The sequence below is a fragment of the Wolffia australiana genome, chromosome 11, assembly GCF_029677425.1.
Source record: "Wolffia australiana isolate 7733 chromosome 11, ASM2967742v1".
Taxonomy (NCBI): Eukaryota; Viridiplantae; Streptophyta; class Magnoliopsida; order Alismatales; family Araceae; genus Wolffia; species Wolffia australiana.
In genome coordinates, this window is record NC_135845.1 from 9,002,913 (window position 1) to 9,025,084 (window position 22,172).

Genomic DNA, 22,172 nt, shown 5'->3' on the forward strand with positions numbered 1-22,172 from the left:
CTTCTCACCTCTATGTGTTTTCCCCTATTTAAGCCCCCATTGCATGGGGGTGTCACATTAAGACTGGGTGATAGCCCTAACCGCCTCCTGCTTCCATTTTCTTCTCTCTTCTCTCGTCTCTCTTGTGACATGGTATCAGAGCTAGTCTAGAGAAGGATTGCACCTGCGCCATCATCGCCATTGATCGCCCTCCCGCCGCGATCGTCCTGCCCTGCGACGCCCCTGCTGCTGATCGCGCTGCCGCCGTTTTGGCCTGCCCCTGCCGCCGATCGCCCTGCCCCTGCCGCCGTTTCGGTCCGCCCCGGCCGCAGTTACGACTTCCGGTCTTCCTTGTCACCAGCGAATCCAGAATCAGAGTAGGCCTCCACACGTAGATGGCCCTGCCGTCGATACAGGAGACCTTTCCCGGGAGCTCTCTTAATGTAGGCCAGCACCCGATAGACACCCTCCAGATGGATAGTGCGAGGAGCCTGCATAAACTGACTCAAAACACTAACCGCATGGGAGATGTCCGGACGAGTCACGGTGAGGAAGATCAATTTCCCCACAAGTCGACGGTAGAGGCCTGCGTCCTCGAGTAGTGCCGTAGCATTGTCCCACCAGTCAACATTCTGCTCCATGGGTGAGGAAGCCGGCTTGCACCCCAGCATCCCCGTCTCCTCCAGTAGATCCAGCGCATACTTCCTCTGACAAATGGACATCTGTCCACTACAATAGGCGATCTCAAGTCCAAGGAAGTACCTGGGTGGAGACAGATCCCGCGTCACGAAGTGCTGAGCCAGATAGGCTTTGGTCGCGGCGACCTCCGCCTCGTCACTACCAGTGATGATGATGTCGTCAACGTACACGGCCAGAATGACGCACCCATGCGGCGTGGATTTCCGCATGACAGTAGGATCGGAGACGGTGGAGACAAAGCCATACTCGAAGAGCAGCTGGGAGAACCGGTGGAACCAAGCGCGCGGACTCTGCTTCAGCCCATAGATGGCCTTCTTGAGGAGACACACCTCAGAGGACTCCCCCTGAGCAACATACCCAGGAGGTTGCTCCATGTACACATGCTCATCAAGGTCTCCGTAGAGGAAGGCGTTGGACACGTCCAACTGATGGAGCGGCCAGGACTGATCCAGAGCAATGGAGAAGATGACGCGAATGGAGCTGAGACGCGCCACAGGGGAATATGTCTCAGTGTAGTCTCGACCATATGCCTGCGAGAAGCCACGGGCAACGAGGCGCGCCTTGTAGCGAGCAATGGAGCCATCAGGATTGTACTTCAGGGAGTACACCCACTTGCAGGAGACCACGTTAGCATTAGCCGGCCGAGGAACCAACGTCCAGGTCTCCCGCTGGATGAAGGCCGCATACTCCATGTCCATCGCCGCTTTCCACGCCGGAACCTGCAACGCCTCAACATACGACTTGGGAATTGACTCGGTTAGAACGGCAAGGGCAAAGGACTGATAGGAGGGAGAAAGGCGGGCAGGGGAGACATGATGGGCTATAGGATGCTGCGTACACTGCCGAATGCCCTTGCGAAGGGCAATGGGAAGATCAAGGTCTGAGGGGAATGGAACTGGAGATGGCGATGGAGGTGGTGGGGAGGCCACAGGTGAGGGCAGTCGTGGGGAGGGCAGTCGTGGCGCCGGAGTAGAGGACACATCGAGAGACTCATCAGTGGACAGCACTGGGGATACCCCGGACGGTACATCAGACGAGAGAGCCGGATACTGAGGAAGATCAGTCACAATAGGGGTCGATGAGGAGGCAGGTACCGAAATAGTGGAGCATGGTAAGGAGGTATCACAGGCAGGCTGGGTAGAGGCGAAGTAGGGCACATCCTCATGAAAGGTCACATCTGCTGAAGTGATGTACTGGTGGCGATCAGGGAAGTACACGCGATAGCCCTTCTGAGTCCGGGAATAACCCACAAACACACCCTTCAGAGCACGAGGAGCCAACTTGGACAGGCCGGGTGTATGGTCCTGGACAAAAGCAGTGCAACCGAATACACGTGGAGGCAGGGAGAAAATATCAGCCTCAGGAGTCAAGAGCTGGAGTGGAACGGCACCTCCAAGAGCGGCAGAGGGAAGACGGTTCACCAGATACGTGGCAGTAAGTACAGCTTCACACCAGAGATACCTCGGGACCTTCATGGCCAGGAGCAGGGTACGTACCATGTCCAAGATGTGCCTGTGCTTCCGTTCCGCAACGCCATTCTGCTGCGAAGTGTAGGGGCAGGATGTCTGATGAAGGATGCCGTGGGCAAGACAGAGTTCCTCAATCGCCTTTTGAGTAAACTCGAGAGCATTGTCCGTGCGAAGAACCTTCACCACTGTCTCATACTGGGTAATAATCTCAATGAGAAAGTGCTGGACACGAGACAGGACCTCCTTTCGGCTCTTCAAGATGTAAGTCCAGCTAGCACGAGTGTAGTCGTCAACAAACACCATGTAATACCTCCTCCCGCTGTGGATGACTCAAAGCCGGTCCCCAAACATCACAATGGACCAGGTCAACGGGCGATGAGTAGGCGGACCTGACGTGATGGGTACGATGATCTATGGTGTTTCCCTAGTTCACACGACTCACAATGAAACTCAGATAGATTTAACCAAGGCAGAGTTTCCTTAAGTTTTCCAAAACTAGGATGTCCCAACCGGCAGTGCCACAAAAGAGAGTCATGAAGAGAACTAGAAGAAGCAGAAAGTGCAAAGAAGGCTTGAAGCCCGGGACGACGGAGAGTCAGCCACCAGCTCATAGATGCCACGCCTGCTCACGGCCCAGTCCAATCCTCCGTCCCGTGGAGAGATCCTGGAAGACGCAGTGATGAGGAAAACAGAACACACCGCCATGAAGATCTTTTGTGATCGCACTAATGGACAGTAGGTTGGCTGGGAATCCAGGGATGTATAGGACCTGCTGCAAGGGAAGGGAGGAAGTGGCATGGGACTGGCCAAGACCAAGGACAGGGCAGAACGACCATCAGCGATACGGACGTCGGGAATGGAGAGGTCAGTGCGATAGGATGTGAGGATAGAGGGGAAGCCGGTCATGTGGGAGGATGCCCCGAGTCAATTATCCAAGAAGTAGTATAAGGAGTTGAGGTAGATGGCGACTGAAGAGAGGTCTCGCCCTCCTCGCAGATGACGCCAGACTGCTCGCTGCCGCAAGACTAGCAGATGGTGCAGCGGAGCCCAGTGAGGATGCCCGAGATGCCTGAATGTAGGCCAGCTCGCGGGATAGGGCGAGACTGACCGTACTCAGCAGAGGTGGAAGATCCGCAGAGCCGATGAGGTGGAGGTCACCTTTCCTCCGAGGCAGCCATGGCCCAGGCAGGCTTCCCAACTCCTTCCAACACTTCTCCGACGGATGGGATGTCTTCCGCAGTACTTGCAGTGGTGGATAGGAGGTCTGGTCTTCCCGAGCGCCCTTCCCGGATGCCCTCGAAGCCCCACCTGATGCAACAAGAGCTGCTGTCTCCATGGGCTGCGTGGGCTGGGAAGAAGGCAGGCTGTCCTGCACTCGAAGGGCGGCCGCAAAAATCTCCTCAGTCGGTAGCACACGGGATCCCCCAAGCACCTGTCCTCGGATCATGTCCGCCAGCTCTGGACGCAACCCGCTAAGGAAGGCCCCTGCCCGGAGCTCATCACGGTATCGTCTAAGTGTATCGATATCCAGAACCAGCGGCTGATAGACCTCGAGGTTGGTGAAGATGGCGTCGACAGATCCATAGTAGCTCTGGAGAGTCCGTGACCCCTGGCGACATGCAAAGAGCTCCTCATATAGGCGAACTGTCCGGCTGACGTTGCTCTTGTTGGCGTACATCGTCTCCAACTTGAGCCACAGGGCACGGGCAGGACGGGTCATGCTGAGCGGCTCCATGATCGGAGCTGCTACACTCGAAATCAACCAGGAGCAGACTGCGGACTCCAGCCGACTCCACTCCAAGTAGTTAGGGTCTGATTCCTCCGGCGAAGGATCAGTCAGATGATGGCGAAGTCCATGAGCATTGAGGAACTCCAAGAAAGCCCCACTCCAGGGCCCGTAATTGGACCCGTCAAATGTGTACGCCGGTTTCGCGAGGGCACTCACAATGGAGTGCTTCCCGGGCTGCGAAGACGACCCGGGCTGTGAAGACGACCCCATCAGGCCGGAAGACGGAGCAGTGGCATATGATGAGGGTATGGCTTTTGATTCCGCCTATCCATATGACGGAGCAGTGGCATATGACGAAGCAGTGGCACATGGTGGATATGCCACCTATGTTGGAGGCAACCTGGTCACATGGCGCTCTCAGAAGCAATCTATAGTGTCCCGCTCCAGTGCCGAGGCCGAGTATCGCGCCATGGCTGATACCACGGCAGAGATGTTGTGGCTGCGCTCTCTTCTCACCGAGCTTGGCTTCCCGCCTGGAGAGCCCATGCAGATGTACTGCGATAACATGGCGGCCACCTTCATTGCCAGTAATGCGACGTTCCATATGAGAACGAAGCATATTGAGATCGACTGCCACTTCATCAGACAGTACGTTGTGAATGGTACCATCTGCACCCCGCACGTCGCTTCCGCGCATCAGTTGGCAGACATCTTCACTAAGACACTACCAGGCCCGGCATATGAGACCATGGGATCCAAGCTGGGCATGTTTGACCTCCACGCTCCAGCTTGAGGGGGAGTGTTAGACCATATTGGGCCTTATCTTCTCTCCCCTATCTCTACTTCTCACCTCTATGTGTTTTCCCCTATTTAAGCCCCCATTGCATGGGGGTGTCACATTAAGACTGGGTGATAGCCCTAACCGCCTCCTGCTTCCATTTTCTTCTCTCTTCTCTCGTCTCTCTTGTGACAACTATGAAATCATAGAATACACACTAGTATTCATCTTAGAAGTATTCTTAATCCTTCTACATCTTCTTCATTTCTCTCTCCAATGACTTATTTAACTAAATTACTTGAAAACAAGATAATCCCTACTCTCCTATGCATCTTCCTCACTCTTAAGATACAAGGATACATATATATATATATGTATGTATATCTTTCCTCTTATGGAAGTTATAAATCAGTTAACAATCTAGCATTATCCTAATCATAAGTAGTATTTCTTTATTTTTTCCTCTTCTTCTTACCTTTTATTAAAATAAATACTTCTATTAGTTAACTCCTTATTGATGGAAATATATGTGGCAGGCAAGCCAATCACTCATTCCACATCTCGTTCCATGTACATTAATAGAACATATTCATTATAGTGCATGTGTGACGCTTATAATGAAGTCCATGAATACATGATCGGACTTAGTGAATTATGATGAGATCGTAATACGGAGATCACTAGTCTTTAAGCATGTGTTCTAAACATTCCTATTCAAAGGATACGCGATAAGGATATAGAAGTATCCAGGTAGAATAGCACTATCTAGCCTCATTCATATGATGAGTATGGTCGTTCCTGTAGCCATTAGTGTGGAGACACTAACGATAGATAGTGGGTGCTCTTTAGAGGAAAGAGTTCACTGAATTGATCCATACAAGTCCCTGAATGGTATTATAACGAACTGTCCATCAGGTTGATTCACGTCACGGTTGTGTAAGTGGTCCTTTGACCTGAGGCACCAAAGAGGTCTTGTGGACGGACAGTTGTAGTTTGGCTATGGCCAACGAGTCTCTAATCATGGGATTCTAAACAGTCTTAGTTTGAGTACATCAAGGAGTTCAAGAAGATGATTGAGTGGTCAAGATGGAATTGTCCACCCTTGGTATAAGAGGTGTCAACTCAAGGAAGACGATGCGATGAAGTCCTTGGCCAAGGTAGTGAAATATCGTAGAAGAGTTCTCCGATGATTTCCAAATGCATCAATACTATGAGGGATTATACATACACGATAACTGATGACGAACAGGTTCCATGAGTGAGTCGATATACACTCCTTTGTATCTTCAAGGACACGAGGTGTAGCTTGGCACCCCACGTGTTTGAAACTCGACCTATCAATTTGGTTAAATCAATCTGCCATTAATTAATCAATATGATGATATAGTTAATTAATTTGGAAGGCCAATAAAAGTTATTGGGCTGTTGGAGTCGTTAATTAGACTGATACATGGGCCTAGAGGGTCACATGCAAATGGTATTTTGGACGTCGGAAGGTATACTTAAGTTTTGGGGGTTTTTATGAAAAATACCCACTTATTATAAATAGGGGAAGGCCCGGAACACAATTCACCCAGGCCAGATTTGTTCAAGGGCCTTCCCCTTCTTCTCCACTCTCCCTACACCCCTCTCCATGCCCGATGCGATCGGAATGGCATAACGATGATGGTGGAGGTAGAGCGGGGATCATCAAGGGGAAGGAGGAGATTCGACATGCCAAGGATCGTGTGGATACATCTAGAGGCTGCACACATGAGCAGCTTGACTCGTGTCACCCCGGGATCCAAGAAATCACAAATACAATCTGTGGAAAGGTACTTCGTTTGAATGGTTTTGTTGATGTCGTTCGATTTTTTCAAGTCTTCCGCTGCTAATCATTTTCATTTGTTCATCCAAATCTAGGCCTCTAAAACCCAACACTTACACTGTATTAGAAAGTAAAATATTCTTCACTACCTAACTAAATATTAATATCCATACTTACTATATCTATCGCCTATCTTCCGCATAACTTACTACGTAACTAAATCCTTTTAGATTTTCTAAATATGGCATCCCGTTGGGCGGTAATCCTTGTGGTCCTCCTCAGCTCAGCCTTGCATAAAGCTAAAAATAAACACTGGGTATAATCCTATATTAGAAAACTTTAGAAAAAAAATTACTATATAATTTCCATTAGAGAATGACGATTGAAATAAATACTTCCCTCTCCATGTATGTGTGCTCAATTGTTTTGGGCCTTTGTGATGGACCTCTTGGTAGGTTCCTTGGTGGGTGCTGGTCTTGTGCTGGGTGCTTCCCCTTGCTGGCTATGGTTGGGCTCGAGTGCCCTGCGTTCGGTCGTGTGTGACCGGCTTGGGCATTGTTGCGCCCTGACTCAGTCCTACCTGGCCACATAAATCTGAAAATTTATTTACTTATTTGTTATTATATACATATAGTATTTCTTTTCCTATATTTCTCTCTTTTATTTCTTTATTCAACTTCAACTTCAACTTCAACTTCTTCCCTGCAAAAGCATAGATTGATATACTACGGGGAGAATTAATCTCATTATAATTAACAATGTTTTAAACATATTTTTATTAAGAAATACTTGGGCCTGTAAAATATGTAAAAGTTACATTAAAAATACATTTTTATCACTTATTCTTTTTAAGAGCATGAGATGGGAATTCTTGTAAAGTTGAAGAGAATAACACATAAAATAATAATAAATATTACATAAAATGTGTATGATTACATTACTTAATTAGGATTTATCACTAACATGGACCAATAAAAAAAATTGAGATTTAAATCATAATAAATGTGATCGGTATATCAATAAGAAAATAAAAAAAAGTAGAGAAAAGACAAAAGCTGCAGCACCACACGTGGCGCACATGTGTACCATGGAAAATGCATCACTGTGTCACAAAATCATTTGAATATCTATGTCTTTTATGGGAAAAAACCTGATACATGTCATTTAATGAAACAAAAAATAAAAAGATGAAAGGAATATGAAGAGGGTGATGTGGCTTGTGACAACCTGCTGCCATTTCACAATCATTTAAAATTCTGCTTTTGTCTTTTCTTTCATTGGTAAACATGACACTGTTGGAGTTGATTTTAATGGAATATGATGATATTACACAAACAGAAGATGAGGTATATTTGGGGACTTTAACCGCTGACAAAAAATGAGAAAGCCCTAGGACAAATGACAAGGAGAAAAAAAGTGGATGTCTAGGATTGATTCAACTTCAAAGCTTGATATTTAAGGAGCCAGAAGGCCCATTGGTTTAAATTTGAGGGACAGTTTGTCTTTACCCCCTATATCAATCCATGCCATCAAAATTATAAATAGAGGCGTGTATCCTTACCAAATTCATCCTTAAGCTTGCTTCCTACGCATGTGAGCTGATTGAAAGCTAGTGAGTTTCTGTGATCCATTAGGTTTATTCTTGGGCCCTAAATGTGTGGGAAGACCCATCACCAAAGAAGGGAAGCTTACCTACACTCACAAATTGCCATGATCCTCACAAATGTAACGATCTTACTGATTTGACTGGATATTAAGGTTGCTCATGTACATTCTTCTCAATATCATCATTTCCTCGTTGTTGTCACTTAATCTTCTCAAATCCTAATTATCACTATCTACCATCTATTATAGTCATCTTAATTATATTACTAATCATCAGTATCTTGCCTCACAGTTTCCTCTCACTTGACTACCTATTTTACACACATCTCATCTCATTGAACTAATCCCTGTTTAAAGAATAGTAATCATTAATCATGATTCCTTGATGAGACTATCTGTACTCATCTCTAGTTAAATTTACTTGATTAAAGGTTAGTCATGTCTTTTGATTAAATAAAAAAAACTAACGATGAATTAACATTCTAATTTGTGAGCTTATCAATTGTCAATTCTCACTGGTGGACTAAGTGAATTGATAATAAAATATGAAAAGGGGAACTTTGGTGTGGTTGGCATGGCACCTAAAATGGATCCCCCTCTATTTAAAGTATTTGGGAAATGTTTAAGAACTTGGTATGACTTAAAGCATATCCATCAACACCATTAGTCTTATGGATGTGATTGTCTATGCCAATGTATCAGTCTGAATAACAATTTCATTCCAATAACACTTATTGGTCGACCTAATTAATTAAATATATGGTGATATAGATTAATTTTTTAAGGATAAATTTAACCCAACCAATAAGGTAAGTTTCTACCCCATTGGGTGCCAAGCTACATCTCATGCTCTAGAATATACATATTCTTTTAAAAAAACTCTCTCATGTAACTTTTACTGTCATCAATTATGAAATATGTTCAATCATTCATCTGTGTGAGAATCCTGAATGACTTATGGCTTGGTTAACTGTCAAATCCTAATATGTCATTCAAATTCGTACTTGATGCATAACGGGGATTATTGGAGGATTCTATCTCTATTATCTCATCTGTTCTATTTAGGAATTTAATGTATCTTATTCATTAAGTCAATATCCTCAGACATGTAGGAAACAATTTGTCGTCATGTTTTTTTTCTTGTGATAACTATTATACAGATTATTTGAATCTTGTGACTAGGGTCTTACAAGTTGTACTTAAAATATAGCTGCCCATTTACGAGATGTCTCAAATCAAAGGGCCACTTATACAACACTGACATGATTCAACCTGATTGATGTCTACCATTCAAAGATTCGCACAGTCATTGAACTCTTTCTCTAAATAGCACCCAACTTTTGTCCTTAATGGCCACAATATTAGCTATAGTTATCTTATAAGTAGGGTGTATATCTGTCTCAAGTGTCCCTCATTTAAGAATATTAGAACACCTGTTTGAAGAGTAGTGATCAATGCACTATGGTTTGATCTTAATTCATGTTGTCATTGCATACATCAAGGACTTCATCATAAACATCACATGATTACAGCAAAACAAATAAATAAATATTTATTTATTGCAATTGGACTTATAAAAATTACATGCAAGAGTGATTGGCTTGATGGCCAAGGAGTTGGGACAGTCAATAGCAAAGCTAAAGGAAAATGGGAGAGATGGATTGGAATGAGGACAAACTGCTCGTATCCATTTCCTAAAATCTCAGTTTTTCTGGTCTTTAGCCTTTGATGTCTCTCTAAAATATGATCTTAATATATTTTACCAGGATCAGCTGTTTTTTGTTAACAGAAAAGGAAGAACAATCAATGAACACACAAAAAAACTAACACCAACTAGGTTGAATAACCCAAATGTTGGAAAGCTTTGTCCTCATGGCTAGCCATAGATAGAGCACATATAGAATTAGGGAAAAAGGTGAGGAAGACAATATATATTTATAATTACTAAAATGTCATTCCCCAATTTACTAATCTCTTTCCATGTCATTTATTACTCGTTTCTGATTGTTTTTAGCCACCATGACTTGAATTTGTATTCCACTTTTTGGAGGTAAGTTTGAGCTCGCTCTCCTCAAACTTCTCCTTTGAAGCCTACAACAAAAAAGCACTCTTTTTTAAACAGCCCAGTGGTTTAACTTCAAGATTCATAACGCATCCCACCCATTTGTAATAATACAAATTAATTCCTATATATTCCATGCCTTCTACTACGTCCATTAGTCTCAATTATAAATTTCCATACTATGATAAGTTAAGTAAAAAATTAAGATTTTGGTTTTAAAAAATGACACAATCACGAGTCAGGTGCCAAAAATTATAATAAATCCTAAGAATCTATGTTTCTCGAATATGATGTACATCTTTCAATCCAATATTTTATTTTGATGATTTTATTAGCTCGCTCGAGTTGACTTCATATTATTTGAATGGTTATTTCATAAACTTACTATTAGTCTTGATTGTTTTTAAACATACCTCCAAATATGTAGAGCAAGTGCTGATGAATGGTGAGAATGTAGACCTATCTATGGTCTCTGGTATCAGCCATTATGGAAGAAAGGACTTTAGATAAGTTTATCAGCAGGAAACATATACCAAATTTCCCGAAATATTGAATTAGATTCTACATGAAACAACACAAATGTATGATGTCACATGCTTGGAGAATTTGTGAAATAAGGATATTGGCCTAATACATATAATAAAAGTGATTTTGGACATACTGCCATGTTAAAAATTATTAAGGGAGCTCATAATGGCATTTTGGAACTCAAAGCCCTTCGAAGGAATCTCATAATCTTTCTCTTCTCACTTTGCTCAAAAACATATATTAGAAATAACGAGCATTAAAATAAAATTGATGTATTCACATTTAAAATATATATTTTATTTTAGTTTATTTTTATGTTTCATAGTTAGAAAAAAGTTATTTAAATTATATTTCAATATATTATGTCAGATATGAAAGAAACCAATATCAGACAGTAATATCAAATATTGTCATATTACTGCAGAGATGAAGGTGGATGTCAATTTTTGGATATATTACAGTATCAGAGAAAGAGGGGACAAATAGATAAATAGGATAAAGAGAGAAACATGTGAGAGTGAGAGACAGATAGAGAGAGGAGAGCGGGGGAGATAGAGATGGAGAGAGAGAGAGAGGATAGAAAGATAGATAGACAATGAGGAGAGAGAGGGAGGGAGAGGGAGAGATAGAGGGAGAAAGATAGAGATAGAAGGAGAGAGATGGAGAGATAATATAGAAAGATATAAAGAGATGAGGGAGAGGGAGAGGGAAGGGAAGATACAGGGAGAGGGAAGATACAGGGAGAAAGAGAGGATAGATAGATAGATAAATAAAGAGGAGGGAGAGTGAGCGAGAAAGGGAGATAGAGGGAAAGGAAGAGGGATATAAGAGAAAGAGGGAGAGAAAGAGTGAAAGAAAGATACAAAGGGGAGAGAGGATGGGTAGAGAAAGAGAGAGAGTTAGAGAAATCATGCAGAGAGGGAGAGAGTGGGAAAGAGAGAGGGGGGGAGGGATAGAAAGAGGGAAAGAGGAGAGAGATGGGTAGAGAGAGAGCAAAGAGAGAACGATAGGGGAGCGCGAGAGAAATGGGGAAAGAAAGACAGAAAGACGAGAGAGAGCATTGAGACAGAGAAAGGGAAATAGTGAGAGAGAAATCAGAGAGAGAGATAGTGAAATGGAAATAGAGAGAGAGAAGAGGGAAATACACAGGGAGAAGGAGAGAGACGGAAATATGAGACAGAGAAAGGGAAATAGAGAGAGCAGTGAGGGAGAGAAAGGGAAATAGAGAGAGCAGAAAGGGAGAGAAAGGGAAATAGAGAGAGCAGAAAGGGAGAAAAGGGAAATAGAGAGAGCAGTAAGGGAGAGAAAGGGAAATAGAGAGATCAGAGAGGGAGAGAAAGGGAAATAGAGAGATAATATAAATAGAGAGAAAGAGAAGTAGAGAGAGCACATAGAGAGAAAGGGAAATAGAGAGATAAGATATATAGAGAGAGAGAAAGTGAAGTAGATAGAGCACAGAGGGAGAAAGAGAGAATAAAGAGATAATATATAGTGAGATAAAGGGAAGTAGAGAGAGCATAGAGAGAGAAAGAGAGAATAGAGTGATGCAGGATGACTAGAGGGGACGGGGAGGGGATGACGACGGGTACTGGATATTGGGATGACTAGGGAATGGGTAGGGTAAAACCAGACCACAAATCATACGATCGAATCCGAAGATCTAAATCTGGTGAAAATAGTGATGGCGCAGCCCTTTCCTCGTCGAGGGTGGGAGTACTGTGTTCAACCACTACGGTGAAAACAAAGCAACAGGATCAATAAATCTGAATGGGCGATCGCTAAAAGATTCAAAGGCCTATTCCACTATTCGTTTGAAGATTCAAAATCTGAAAACAAATCCGATGACGGTGGAAGAACACTCGAAGAATACTGGATGACGAACACGAGACACCAAAGAGTGTAGGAGTACCTCGGCACTAGATAGTGCGTGACGAGGTTGCGGAGAATTCTTGAAGCATCGATGACGAGCACGAAGTTGGACAGTGAGACGAGTGCGAGGGCATGGACGAGCAGCGTGAATGCAGGAGTGGACGGTCGTATTGTTGGGTCGCGGCCAGTTGAGCGCGCAGGAAGCAGGGGCATGGCGAGCGCGAGCAGCCTGCGCAGGCAGATGGCCGGCACAGGCGGCCTGCGCGGGCGGCGGCCTGCGTGGGCGGATGGCTGGTGCGGATGGCCTGCGCGGGCAGTGGCCGGCATGGGCGGTCTGCGTAGGCGGGTGGTCTGCGCGGGCGGCCAGCCTGCAAGGGGCAGCGGCCTGCGCGGGCGGCCTGAGAGGATGGCCTGCGCGGGTGGCCTGCATGGGCGTCCTGCATGATGGGTAGCCTGCGCGGGCGGGTGGCCGGCGCGGGCGGCGTGCGCGGCGGCTGGTCTGCGCGTGCGGGTGGCCTGTGTGGGCGACCTGCGCGGGTGGCCTGGGCAGGCGGCCTGCATGACGGCGGCCTGTGCGGGAGTTCTGCGCGGGCGGCTTGCATAACGGTCGGCCTAGGCGGGTGGCCTGCGTGACGGCGGTCAGCCTGTAAGGGCAGGCGGCCTGCTCGGGCGGGCAGCCCGCAAGGGCGAGTGGCCGGCGCGTAGGCGGATGCAGCGATCTGAGAGTGAAGATGAGAGTCCTCCCAAGGCGACGTCGGCAGCGGCAGTGGCGGCGATGGCGGCTCAAAGGGAAAGAAGGGTAGGGCAAATCTCTCAAGAAGAAACTTCAATTCTTAAAATAAATTCGCCAAGTATTTCTTGCAACATTGGCCTACATATAGGCCTTGGAGGAAAGAGAAAATAAGAAAAAATAACCGTCAAAGACGAGGAGACGTGTCAACTTGTCACGTCACGGGTGGTTTTGCATTTGTCGTTGGCGACGTGTCATGACGCAGGACATTTCATGTGTTAGTGGAGGCGCGTTCGTCGCCGGTGTGTTGATGTGGTCGCCATCATGGCGGTTCTCCAGTCGACGTTGATGATGAGTCAGGATGTGAGACGTCTCGGATGACGGTGGCAGTGCGTCCGAAGATGGTGCGTTGACGTCGTCGCCACCATAGAGAGATAATATATATAGAGAGAAAGGGAAGTAGAGAGAGTAAAGAGAGAGAAAGAGAGGATAGAGATATAATATATAGAGAGAAAGGGAAGTAGAGAGAGCAGAGAGAGAGAAAGGGAAATAGAGAGATAATATATTGGGAGAAAGGGAAGTAGAGAGAGCAGAGAGAGAAAGGGAAATAGGGAGATAATATATATAGATAGAAAGGGAAATATAGAGACAGAGAGGGGGAAATAGAGAGAGCATAGAGAGAGGGAGTATGGGAAATAGAGAGAGAGAAAGGGAAACAGAGAGAGATCAGAGAGAGAGAGGGAAAAAGAGAGAGGAGAGAGAGAGGAAACAGAGAGAGGGAGAGAGAGAGGAAACAGAGAGAGGGAGAGAAGGGGAAACAGAGAGAGAGAGAGAGGGAAACAGAGAGAGAGAGAGAGAGAGCAAAGGGAAACATAGAGAGAGAGAGAGGGAAACACAGAGCGAGAGAGAGAGCAAAGGGAAACAGAGAGAGAGAGAGAGGGAAACAGAGAGAGAGAGAGGGAAACATGGAGAGAGAGAGAGGGAAACATGGAGAGAGAGAGGGAAACAGGGAGAGAGAGAGGGGAACATGGAGAGAGAGAGGGGAACATGGAGAGAGAGAGGGGAACAAGGAGAGAGAGAGGGAAACATGAAGATAGAGAGAGGGAAACATGGAGAGAGAGAGGGAAACATGGACAGAGAGAGGGAAACATGGAGAGAGAGAGGGAAACATGGAGAGAGAGAGAGGGAAACAGGGAGAGAGAGAGGGAAAGAGGGAGAGAGAGAGAGGGAAGAAGGGAGGGAGGGGGGGAAAGAGAGGGGGAGGAGAGAGGGGGAGAGAGAGAGAGAGAGGGAAACATGAAGATAGAGAGAGGGAAACATGGAGAGAGAGAGGGAAACATGGACAGAGAGAGGGAAACATGGAGAGAGAGAGGGAAACATGGAGAGAGAGAGAGAGGGAAACATGGAGAGAGAGAGGGAAACATGGAGAGAGAGAGAGGGAAACATGGAGAGAGAGAGGGAAACAGAGAGAGAGCAGAGAGAGTGAGAGAGAGAGAGAGAGAGGGAAACAGAGAGAGAGAGAGAGAGAGGGAAACAGAGAGAGAGCAGAGAGAGTGAGAGAGAGAGAGAGGGAAACAGAGAGAGAGCTGAGAGAGTGAGAGAGAGAGAGGGAAACAGAGAGAGAGCAGAGAGAGAGTGAGAGAGAGAGGGAAACAGAGAGAGAGCAGAGAGAGTGAGAGAGAGAGAGAGGGAAACAGAGAGAGAGCGGAGAGAGTGAGAGAGAGAGAGGGAAACAGAGAGAGAGCAGAGAGAGAGTGAGAGAGAGAGGGAAACAGAGAGAGTGAGAGAGAGAGAGAGGGAAACAGAGAAAGAGCAGAGAGAGAGAGAGAGAGCAGAGAGAGAGAGAGTGAGAGGGAAACAGAGAGAGAGCTGAGAGAGAGAGAGTGAGAGGGAAACAGAGAGAGAGCAGAGAGAGAGAGAGAGGGAAACAGTGAGAGAGCAGAGAGAGAGAGAGAGAGGGAAACAGAGACTGAGAGAGAAAAGAGAGCGAGAAAGGGAAATAGAGAGAGAGTGCGTGTTTGTGTGACCGACGAGGGCCGCCCACACTCAATTCCCCTCCCCCGACATGGTTTTGAACTCTCTCCCGCCAAATCCCTCTCCCCCCTTCTCCCGCCCTCATTTCCCAACTCCACCACCACCTTCGATCAATCGCCCCTAAACCAGAAAAAAAACCCAATTACCCACCCAGCCAAATCCCCCTCCCTTCTTCCTCTCCTCCTCATCTCTCTACCATCTCCGCCTTCGCCATCAATCGTCCTCCTCTTCTTCACCACCTGCTTCGATTACAACCCACTGAAGAAAATTTCGCGTCTTTGCTGAGCTTCTTCCTCTTCTGGGCTTTTCTTGGGCTCTCAGCGTTCTGGGTCTGTGCCGGGTTTCGATTCTAGGTTTTTTTTTGGGAAATATGAGCGCTGTGAACATCACCAACGTCGCCGTCCTCGACAATCCGGCGGCTTTCCTTAATCCTTTCCAGTTTGAGATTTCTTACGAGTGCCTTACCCCCCTAAACGACGGTGTGTTTTTTTTTCCTGGCTGCTCTTCTTTACTCATCTTTGAAGAGATCTTGCCGTTGAACTGCTTTTTTTTTCCTTCTGTGTTTGATTGATTGTTGATCTTGCTTGTCTCCCTGGGCTTCTGATTCTCTTTTTAGAGTCATTCTTCGTTGATTTTTTGTGTTTATCACAAGATCTGCTCTTCATTTTGTTAAAATTAGTTGCGTTGTTTTACATTTTTGTTGATCATCAAAAAATGTAGGGACATTTTTCAAGAGAAAAAATGTGTCTGAATCTCTACTCTCCAATCTTAAAGAAAGCTAGAATCATTTTCACTGCCCCCACAGTTATCGATTTCTTAATGGATCCTATTGAGTAAAGGAGCCCTAGTTCTTAATATTCTCATCCCTCGTTATTTTTAATGGTACTTTCTCCTTATTCGATAAATCACTGCGGATGTAGCTCTGATAACGATTATGCAGTACGATAAACCTTAGGAGTTCTCTGAATCTTGTCTATTTTTTGTTAATTCCAGTTATTCCTTTTCTGCCTGTTCGTAAATGGCCTTTTCCCAAAGTGATTATCAAAATTCTGATTATCTGTTGAGGGTTTTCAAAGCACCATTTCTTCTATATATCCCTTTCTCCAACAACTTTTGTCCTTTTGATAAAGAAGCAAAATGTGATTTGTTTTTCTGTTTTTCCAAAATCAAAAAGGACAACCCTATGTGCCGTGATTTTCAAATTCTCCTTACTGCCATTTTTTCCTCTTTTTTGTATTTTACCTCTCTTCCTTTGAAACCATGGGTCATCAGGCCCTTAATTCATGTAGCTCCTTCATTAACAGTTGAACCTCGTTTGAATTTTTAATTTCCTTACCTTAATTGTGTACTTACAGATCTATTTAGGAAACCTGTTTCTTTCTATGCTCCCCTCTCTGTTGTAATCTTTTGATATGCCCTAATCGTTAATCCAATAGTGGGCCCTATATAGATCTGCTCCTCTTATGTAAACCCTACAGATAAAGGATTGGAGAGTAAAATTTAAATTAGAAATCGACATGAATTACTGCCTTATCTGCGTTCATATTTGCCATCTATGTGATCCTGTTTGTGCCCATCATCTCTCTCTCTTCCCATCTATCTCCATACATCTATCTCGCTAGAGCCATACTAGTGTCCCTTTATGTGCATTTGATATCGGATTTTGAATTGCAGACTTGGAGTGGAAGCTAATCTATGTTGGGTCAGCCGAGGATGAGACTTATGATCAGCTGTTGGAGAGTGTTCTTGTCGGCCCAGTCAACGTTGGTAATTACCGCTTTGTTTTGCAGGTAATCCCAATCATAAGCCACTAAACATCATAATTTACCTTCCCAGGAAATCCTCATAACCCATTTTCCCAACTTTTAAAATCCATCTCAGGCCGATCCGCCTGACCCTTCAAAGATCCCCGATGAGGACATAATCGGCGTTACTGTGCTGCTTCTTACCTGCTCGTATCTCAGCCAGGAATTCATCAGAGTTGGATACTATGTGAATAATGACTATGATGATGAGAGGCTAAGGGAAGAACCTCCCCCAAAGGTTTTAATTGATCGAGTTCAAAGGAATATCTTGGCCGATAAACCAAGAGTTACCAAATTTCCTATCAATTTCCATCCTGATACAAATGATAATGGGCAGCAACCTCCAGAAGAGCCTTCACCAGATGAAAGCCCGAGTGATGTGCCCCCACCTGAACATATACCTGACCCAGGTCAAAATTCATAGCTATAGAAAAATTGTTCCAGCCTTTTAATTGAACTCAACCAATGGGAAATTAAATTGCTATTGTTGTCTGGATGAGGCATTGCTTGTAGGACATGTTTCTGGGTGATTGGATAATTTATTTTCGTTTCTTTTTCTTGTACCTTTTTTTTCATCTTCTTCTGGATTGTACGATAGATCCTTTTGAAATTAATGTTTGAGCATTTATTCTGATAAACTTAAGTTGGCAAGTCTCAAGTTCTTCTCTCCGTTTAAGCTTCATAGTGCATCATAAAAACTTCGTGTCTCCTTCAAGTTTATAGTGTTGATGGTGTTATTTCTGTATTTTTTCTTTATTTGTTCATGGCATCCTTGATTTATGGTTGAACGCAGTCATTTGGAAGTCCTTAAATTACTTGCATGTTTTTGAAGCCCGCATGTTCCTAATTGTATCCTCTTTGAGAGAATAATATTATTTTTCACTTGAAAAAAATTTGGGCGATTAGTCACATTTTCTGAAAGTGACAAGAAATTTTGGGATTTATTCACATTTTATTGTACCTGCAAACAAATATAATACTTATTATCTTTCGTTATCTACTCAATATCAAAATTTTAGATATCCTAGGATGCATCGTTTGAAATTGGTTGCACTAAGCATAAAAAACTAATTCAGTGTGACCAATCATATTAATGTGGTCTGGTATCTTCCAATGAGATAAGTTTAAAACGCCTAACCGAATCATTATATCAAAACTAGCTAAGTAAATAAATGCCTAACCAAAGCAAACTGTATCATTAGATTTTGTTCTGTGTTACCCGAATAGGCAAACCATCCCATAGTAACTGAATGTTGATGTGTTATATAAAATGAGATGGCACACTTATGAAATGCCCACAATAGAAAGTCTTCAATAATTAAAGATGATTATTTAGTTTTTATTGATCTTTCTTGAAAGTTTAATATATACATGTATCATGACTTTTACATCCCCAAACAAAATTATGCTGATCTGAACTTAGTTAGCTTTAAGCCATTGATTAATGATTTTAAACATTTCATATTTGCTTGAGGAATTCTTTGAGCTGTATATGTATATCATTTCATACTGTCTATCACAAGGCACATAGTGAAAGTTACACGGAAGTTAGTGCATATATTTTTACTAATGTTATTTCTACTAATTCAGAGTTTGAATCAACCCCTTATCAACTCAGTCTATCATTAGATGTATTTAGCAATATAATGAATACATGCATCTGTTACTATGAAGTATATAGGGAAAAGTCTCTTAATCTTTACGCATTACACAACTCTATATCAAAGACGTAGATACACAATCCTTTTTTGTTAGTATCCACTGTAATATATTTCAGTGATTAAAATTATCTCTATAAAGCTTTTAATTAAAGTACATGGTCCCATGAGGACCTATGCTTTTCTTTGTTCCCATGTAATTAACTTTTTATTCGATACCTCGTCTTCGTTCAAAGCGTAAACTGAAATCCAAAGTTTACTTGGCCACACAGGCTTGGAATGAACCATCGGACCATCATAGATAGAGCACTAATCCCATACAAAATAATGAATTTGGGTTTAATATCCATATTATAAAATCAAGTTTTGTATAAAGCTTTGATATGTCAATGGTTTTTTAGTTATTTGACTCCAGTATTTTTTAAGCTCAGTTATTTTAACAATAAAATCTAACTTTCAGAGTGTATTAAGTAGTGGTGACGTAGAGAGTGGTTCACAAAATTTACAATTTTAAATTGTTTCGCATTTAGACAAACAATAATGATATGTTGATTTTCAATCCATAAAGTTAACATGAGTTTAATATTCACATGAGTGAAGAGAGTGAGACAATCAAATGATCCAATTTCATGGGCCCCCGATCCAAGCTATCAATAATACTTGGAATGAAAACAAGGAAATAATCAATGTACAAAATAAAAAATCTTGTAGATGCTGACTATCATTTGGTTGGCTCCCAGGTTATCTTTAGGTGGGCTATGCCCAATTTGACAGTATATAAGGGCCCTCTAGTGGAGACAAACTAGGCTGAGGCTTTGCAGATTGTGGGTATTCTACTGGTTTAACAATATCCTCATGGGGATTAACCAATGACTATTTTGAGAGACATTAAGTCACTCTAGTGTTCTACCCAATACTTCTATATCTAAATATCTGTTATTGGGTTTCGGCAATATTAGTTATCCCAAAAAAAGCAACCTGGATGCACCAAGCAAATTGATTTGATCCAGCAGTGAGTATATGAACGGACGAAGTCCCAAACAAGGCCCATTACATAAGCACAGGCCCAGCCTACAACGACTCCAACTTAAAGCCCCACTTGAGGCAGCTTGGGGAACAAAATCACATAGTAAGCGTTGCCTCCTTCTCTCATCACCTCTTTCCTCTCGTCTTGGTCATGAACTCTCCCTCTCTTGGCTTGCCGGTTGATGCCCTCAATTTCCCCCCCTGCTGAGCCCATGGCTGCTCTCCGACATACCCTCTTCAATCCTCCTTGTCATTCCCATTTCCTTCCTCTCTACCTCGGGAACCTCTTCTACCTCTCGTCTCCCCCTCCACTCTTCCAAGTGTTGAAGTTACAATGGAACATCTGAACCTTTTCTCGTTGAAATTGAAGTACACACTTGATCGTCGATCCGTTCCTGGCGTATGAACTTATCAATTGGGGAACATATCACAAATCATGAGATGTGAACTGGCTGGTATACCTACACATGACTCCTTTTCTGCATTGTTTTTAATTATCTTAATATTGGCTTGATCTTTAAATAAATAAATAATATTATTGATAACAGTATCAGACCACTTCTCCCCTACGTGTGCTTGGCTCATCTTTATCTATGCTCCTTAGAATAATTAGGGCTTTTGGAATTAAATAATGAAGATAATTGGGTTCTTTAATAATTTGTTTTAGCTGCAACTTTTTGTCTTACAACTAATTTGCCTTGGAACAATATACAATTATCAAAATGGATTTAAGCCAAATTAATGCAGAACCGTTATATCTCATTTGAATTTAATGTTTTGGACAGAACGTTTTTGTCCTACACAAAATTAAGTCATCCTAAAACAAAAAATACATATTTGTACCGGTTGCACTGCTTTCAAATTTCTCCTAATTTTGAGAAAACCAATGAGCAAAACAAACCCATTATTATTATTATTATTTGAAAACAAAAGAAACCCATTATGGACTCAGTTGAACTAGAGAACTCAAAAAGTTTCAAGAAATCCAAACTTACCAAGAGATTGATTCATATGAAACAATCTTCAATCAACTCACAGTTGAGACTATGCAACCAGTGGAACTATGAACACAGAGGGATCAGCGATGAGGAACAAGGTCAGAAAGAAAACCCAGAAATCTGGCTAAGTATGGGCACCATCAAGCATCAAAATTTCTGCTTCCATGGCGGCAATCTCCGCCTTGAGCAACTCAATCTCTCTGTCCCTCTCAATCTCCTTCATCCTCTCAATCTCTGCCAAATCGTCGACGTCGATGGGATTTTCAAGAATCGACCCACGAGAGATAACGGCGGATTCTTGGGCGGGTTTGGCGAAATGGGCGATGACGAAGTTCTTGAGTTCTTCAATCTCCGTGTCCATCTCCATCTCCGCTTGCATCAGAAGCTCCGTTTCTTCTTCAATGTCGATGGGTTTCTCTGCCGACCCGCAACCGCCTTCGATCGCTCCTTCTTCCCTCGGCAACGCCATGAGAGATGATGTCAACCACAACACTCTGGCTGATGCTTTGCTTAAAAGTAGGGATGGCAGAGGGTGAAATTTTGGCAACTATGATGGGCTAATAAGGATTTATATCATGTTTCATGTTTTTTAGTGCAAAATCTTGATTAGTTGGAGCATACTAGCATTTCTGTTCTTGCATCTTCATGTGGTGTTTTTACATTGGCCCAAGTTTCAATTTCTTATCATCTCTAGGATTAGTCCATTTTAGTGAGATGGTTAAATGCAGGGATGATAGATGCCAATATGGATTTATATGATGTTTCCATATTTAAGTGCAAAATTTGATGAATTGGAACATTCTATCATTTATGTTCTTGCATCTTCATGTGTTGTTTTTACATTAGCCCAAGTTTCAATTTCTTATCATCTCTAGGATTAGTCCGTTTCGATGAGTTTCATCGATTCTAGGGATGGGGGCTTAAGTGAAGTGAATAAACATGGACATAATGTAGAGAAGAAGCTTAAGTTCGAAATATGTTGTTTTGCTATTTATGTATTTCTATGCATTTTAGGTTATCTCATGGATCCAGAAAGAACATTTAAGAGGATCGAAAGGATAATAAAAGAGAGAGTAAAGAGAAAACTAATTATATGCTAAGCCATTTGTAAAAGTGAGAAATGAAATAAATATGGTAGGCCAGTTGTCATGGACACTGCCCTGAATGCCATGTTGGAAGCTGGAACCAAGTGGGACACAGGTAGTGGGAAAAACATGAGTCACTTTATTCAGAGAGCCCATGATTATATACAACATCTTGGTTGGTGCGTGCAGAAAATTAATTGCGGCTTCGTCTGGTGAAAAGTTTTTGAAAACTATGTAATTGTTTGTTTATACCACATTTTGGTTTCGAACCATTAGCACAGAGACTAATATAAATTTTATTTCAGGTTAAT

The 22,172-nt window shown here is 43.3% G+C and overlaps 1 protein-coding gene across 1 annotated transcript; it reads left to right on the forward strand.

Annotated features, from left to right (window-relative positions):
- The first annotated feature begins 15,159 nt into the window (after nt 1-15,159).
- Nucleotides 15,160-17,644, forward strand: LOC144709862 (histone chaperone ASF1B-like). The gene is made up of 3 exons (XM_078583514.1): nt 15,160-15,768; nt 16,964-17,079; nt 17,171-17,644. Exons 1-3 carry the CDS (start codon nt 15,660-15,662, stop codon nt 17,516-17,518), a joined length of 573 nt encoding a protein of 190 aa, XP_078439640.1. The 5' UTR covers nt 15,160-15,659; the 3' UTR covers nt 17,519-17,644.
- Nucleotides 17,645-22,172: the final 4,528 nt, after the last annotated feature.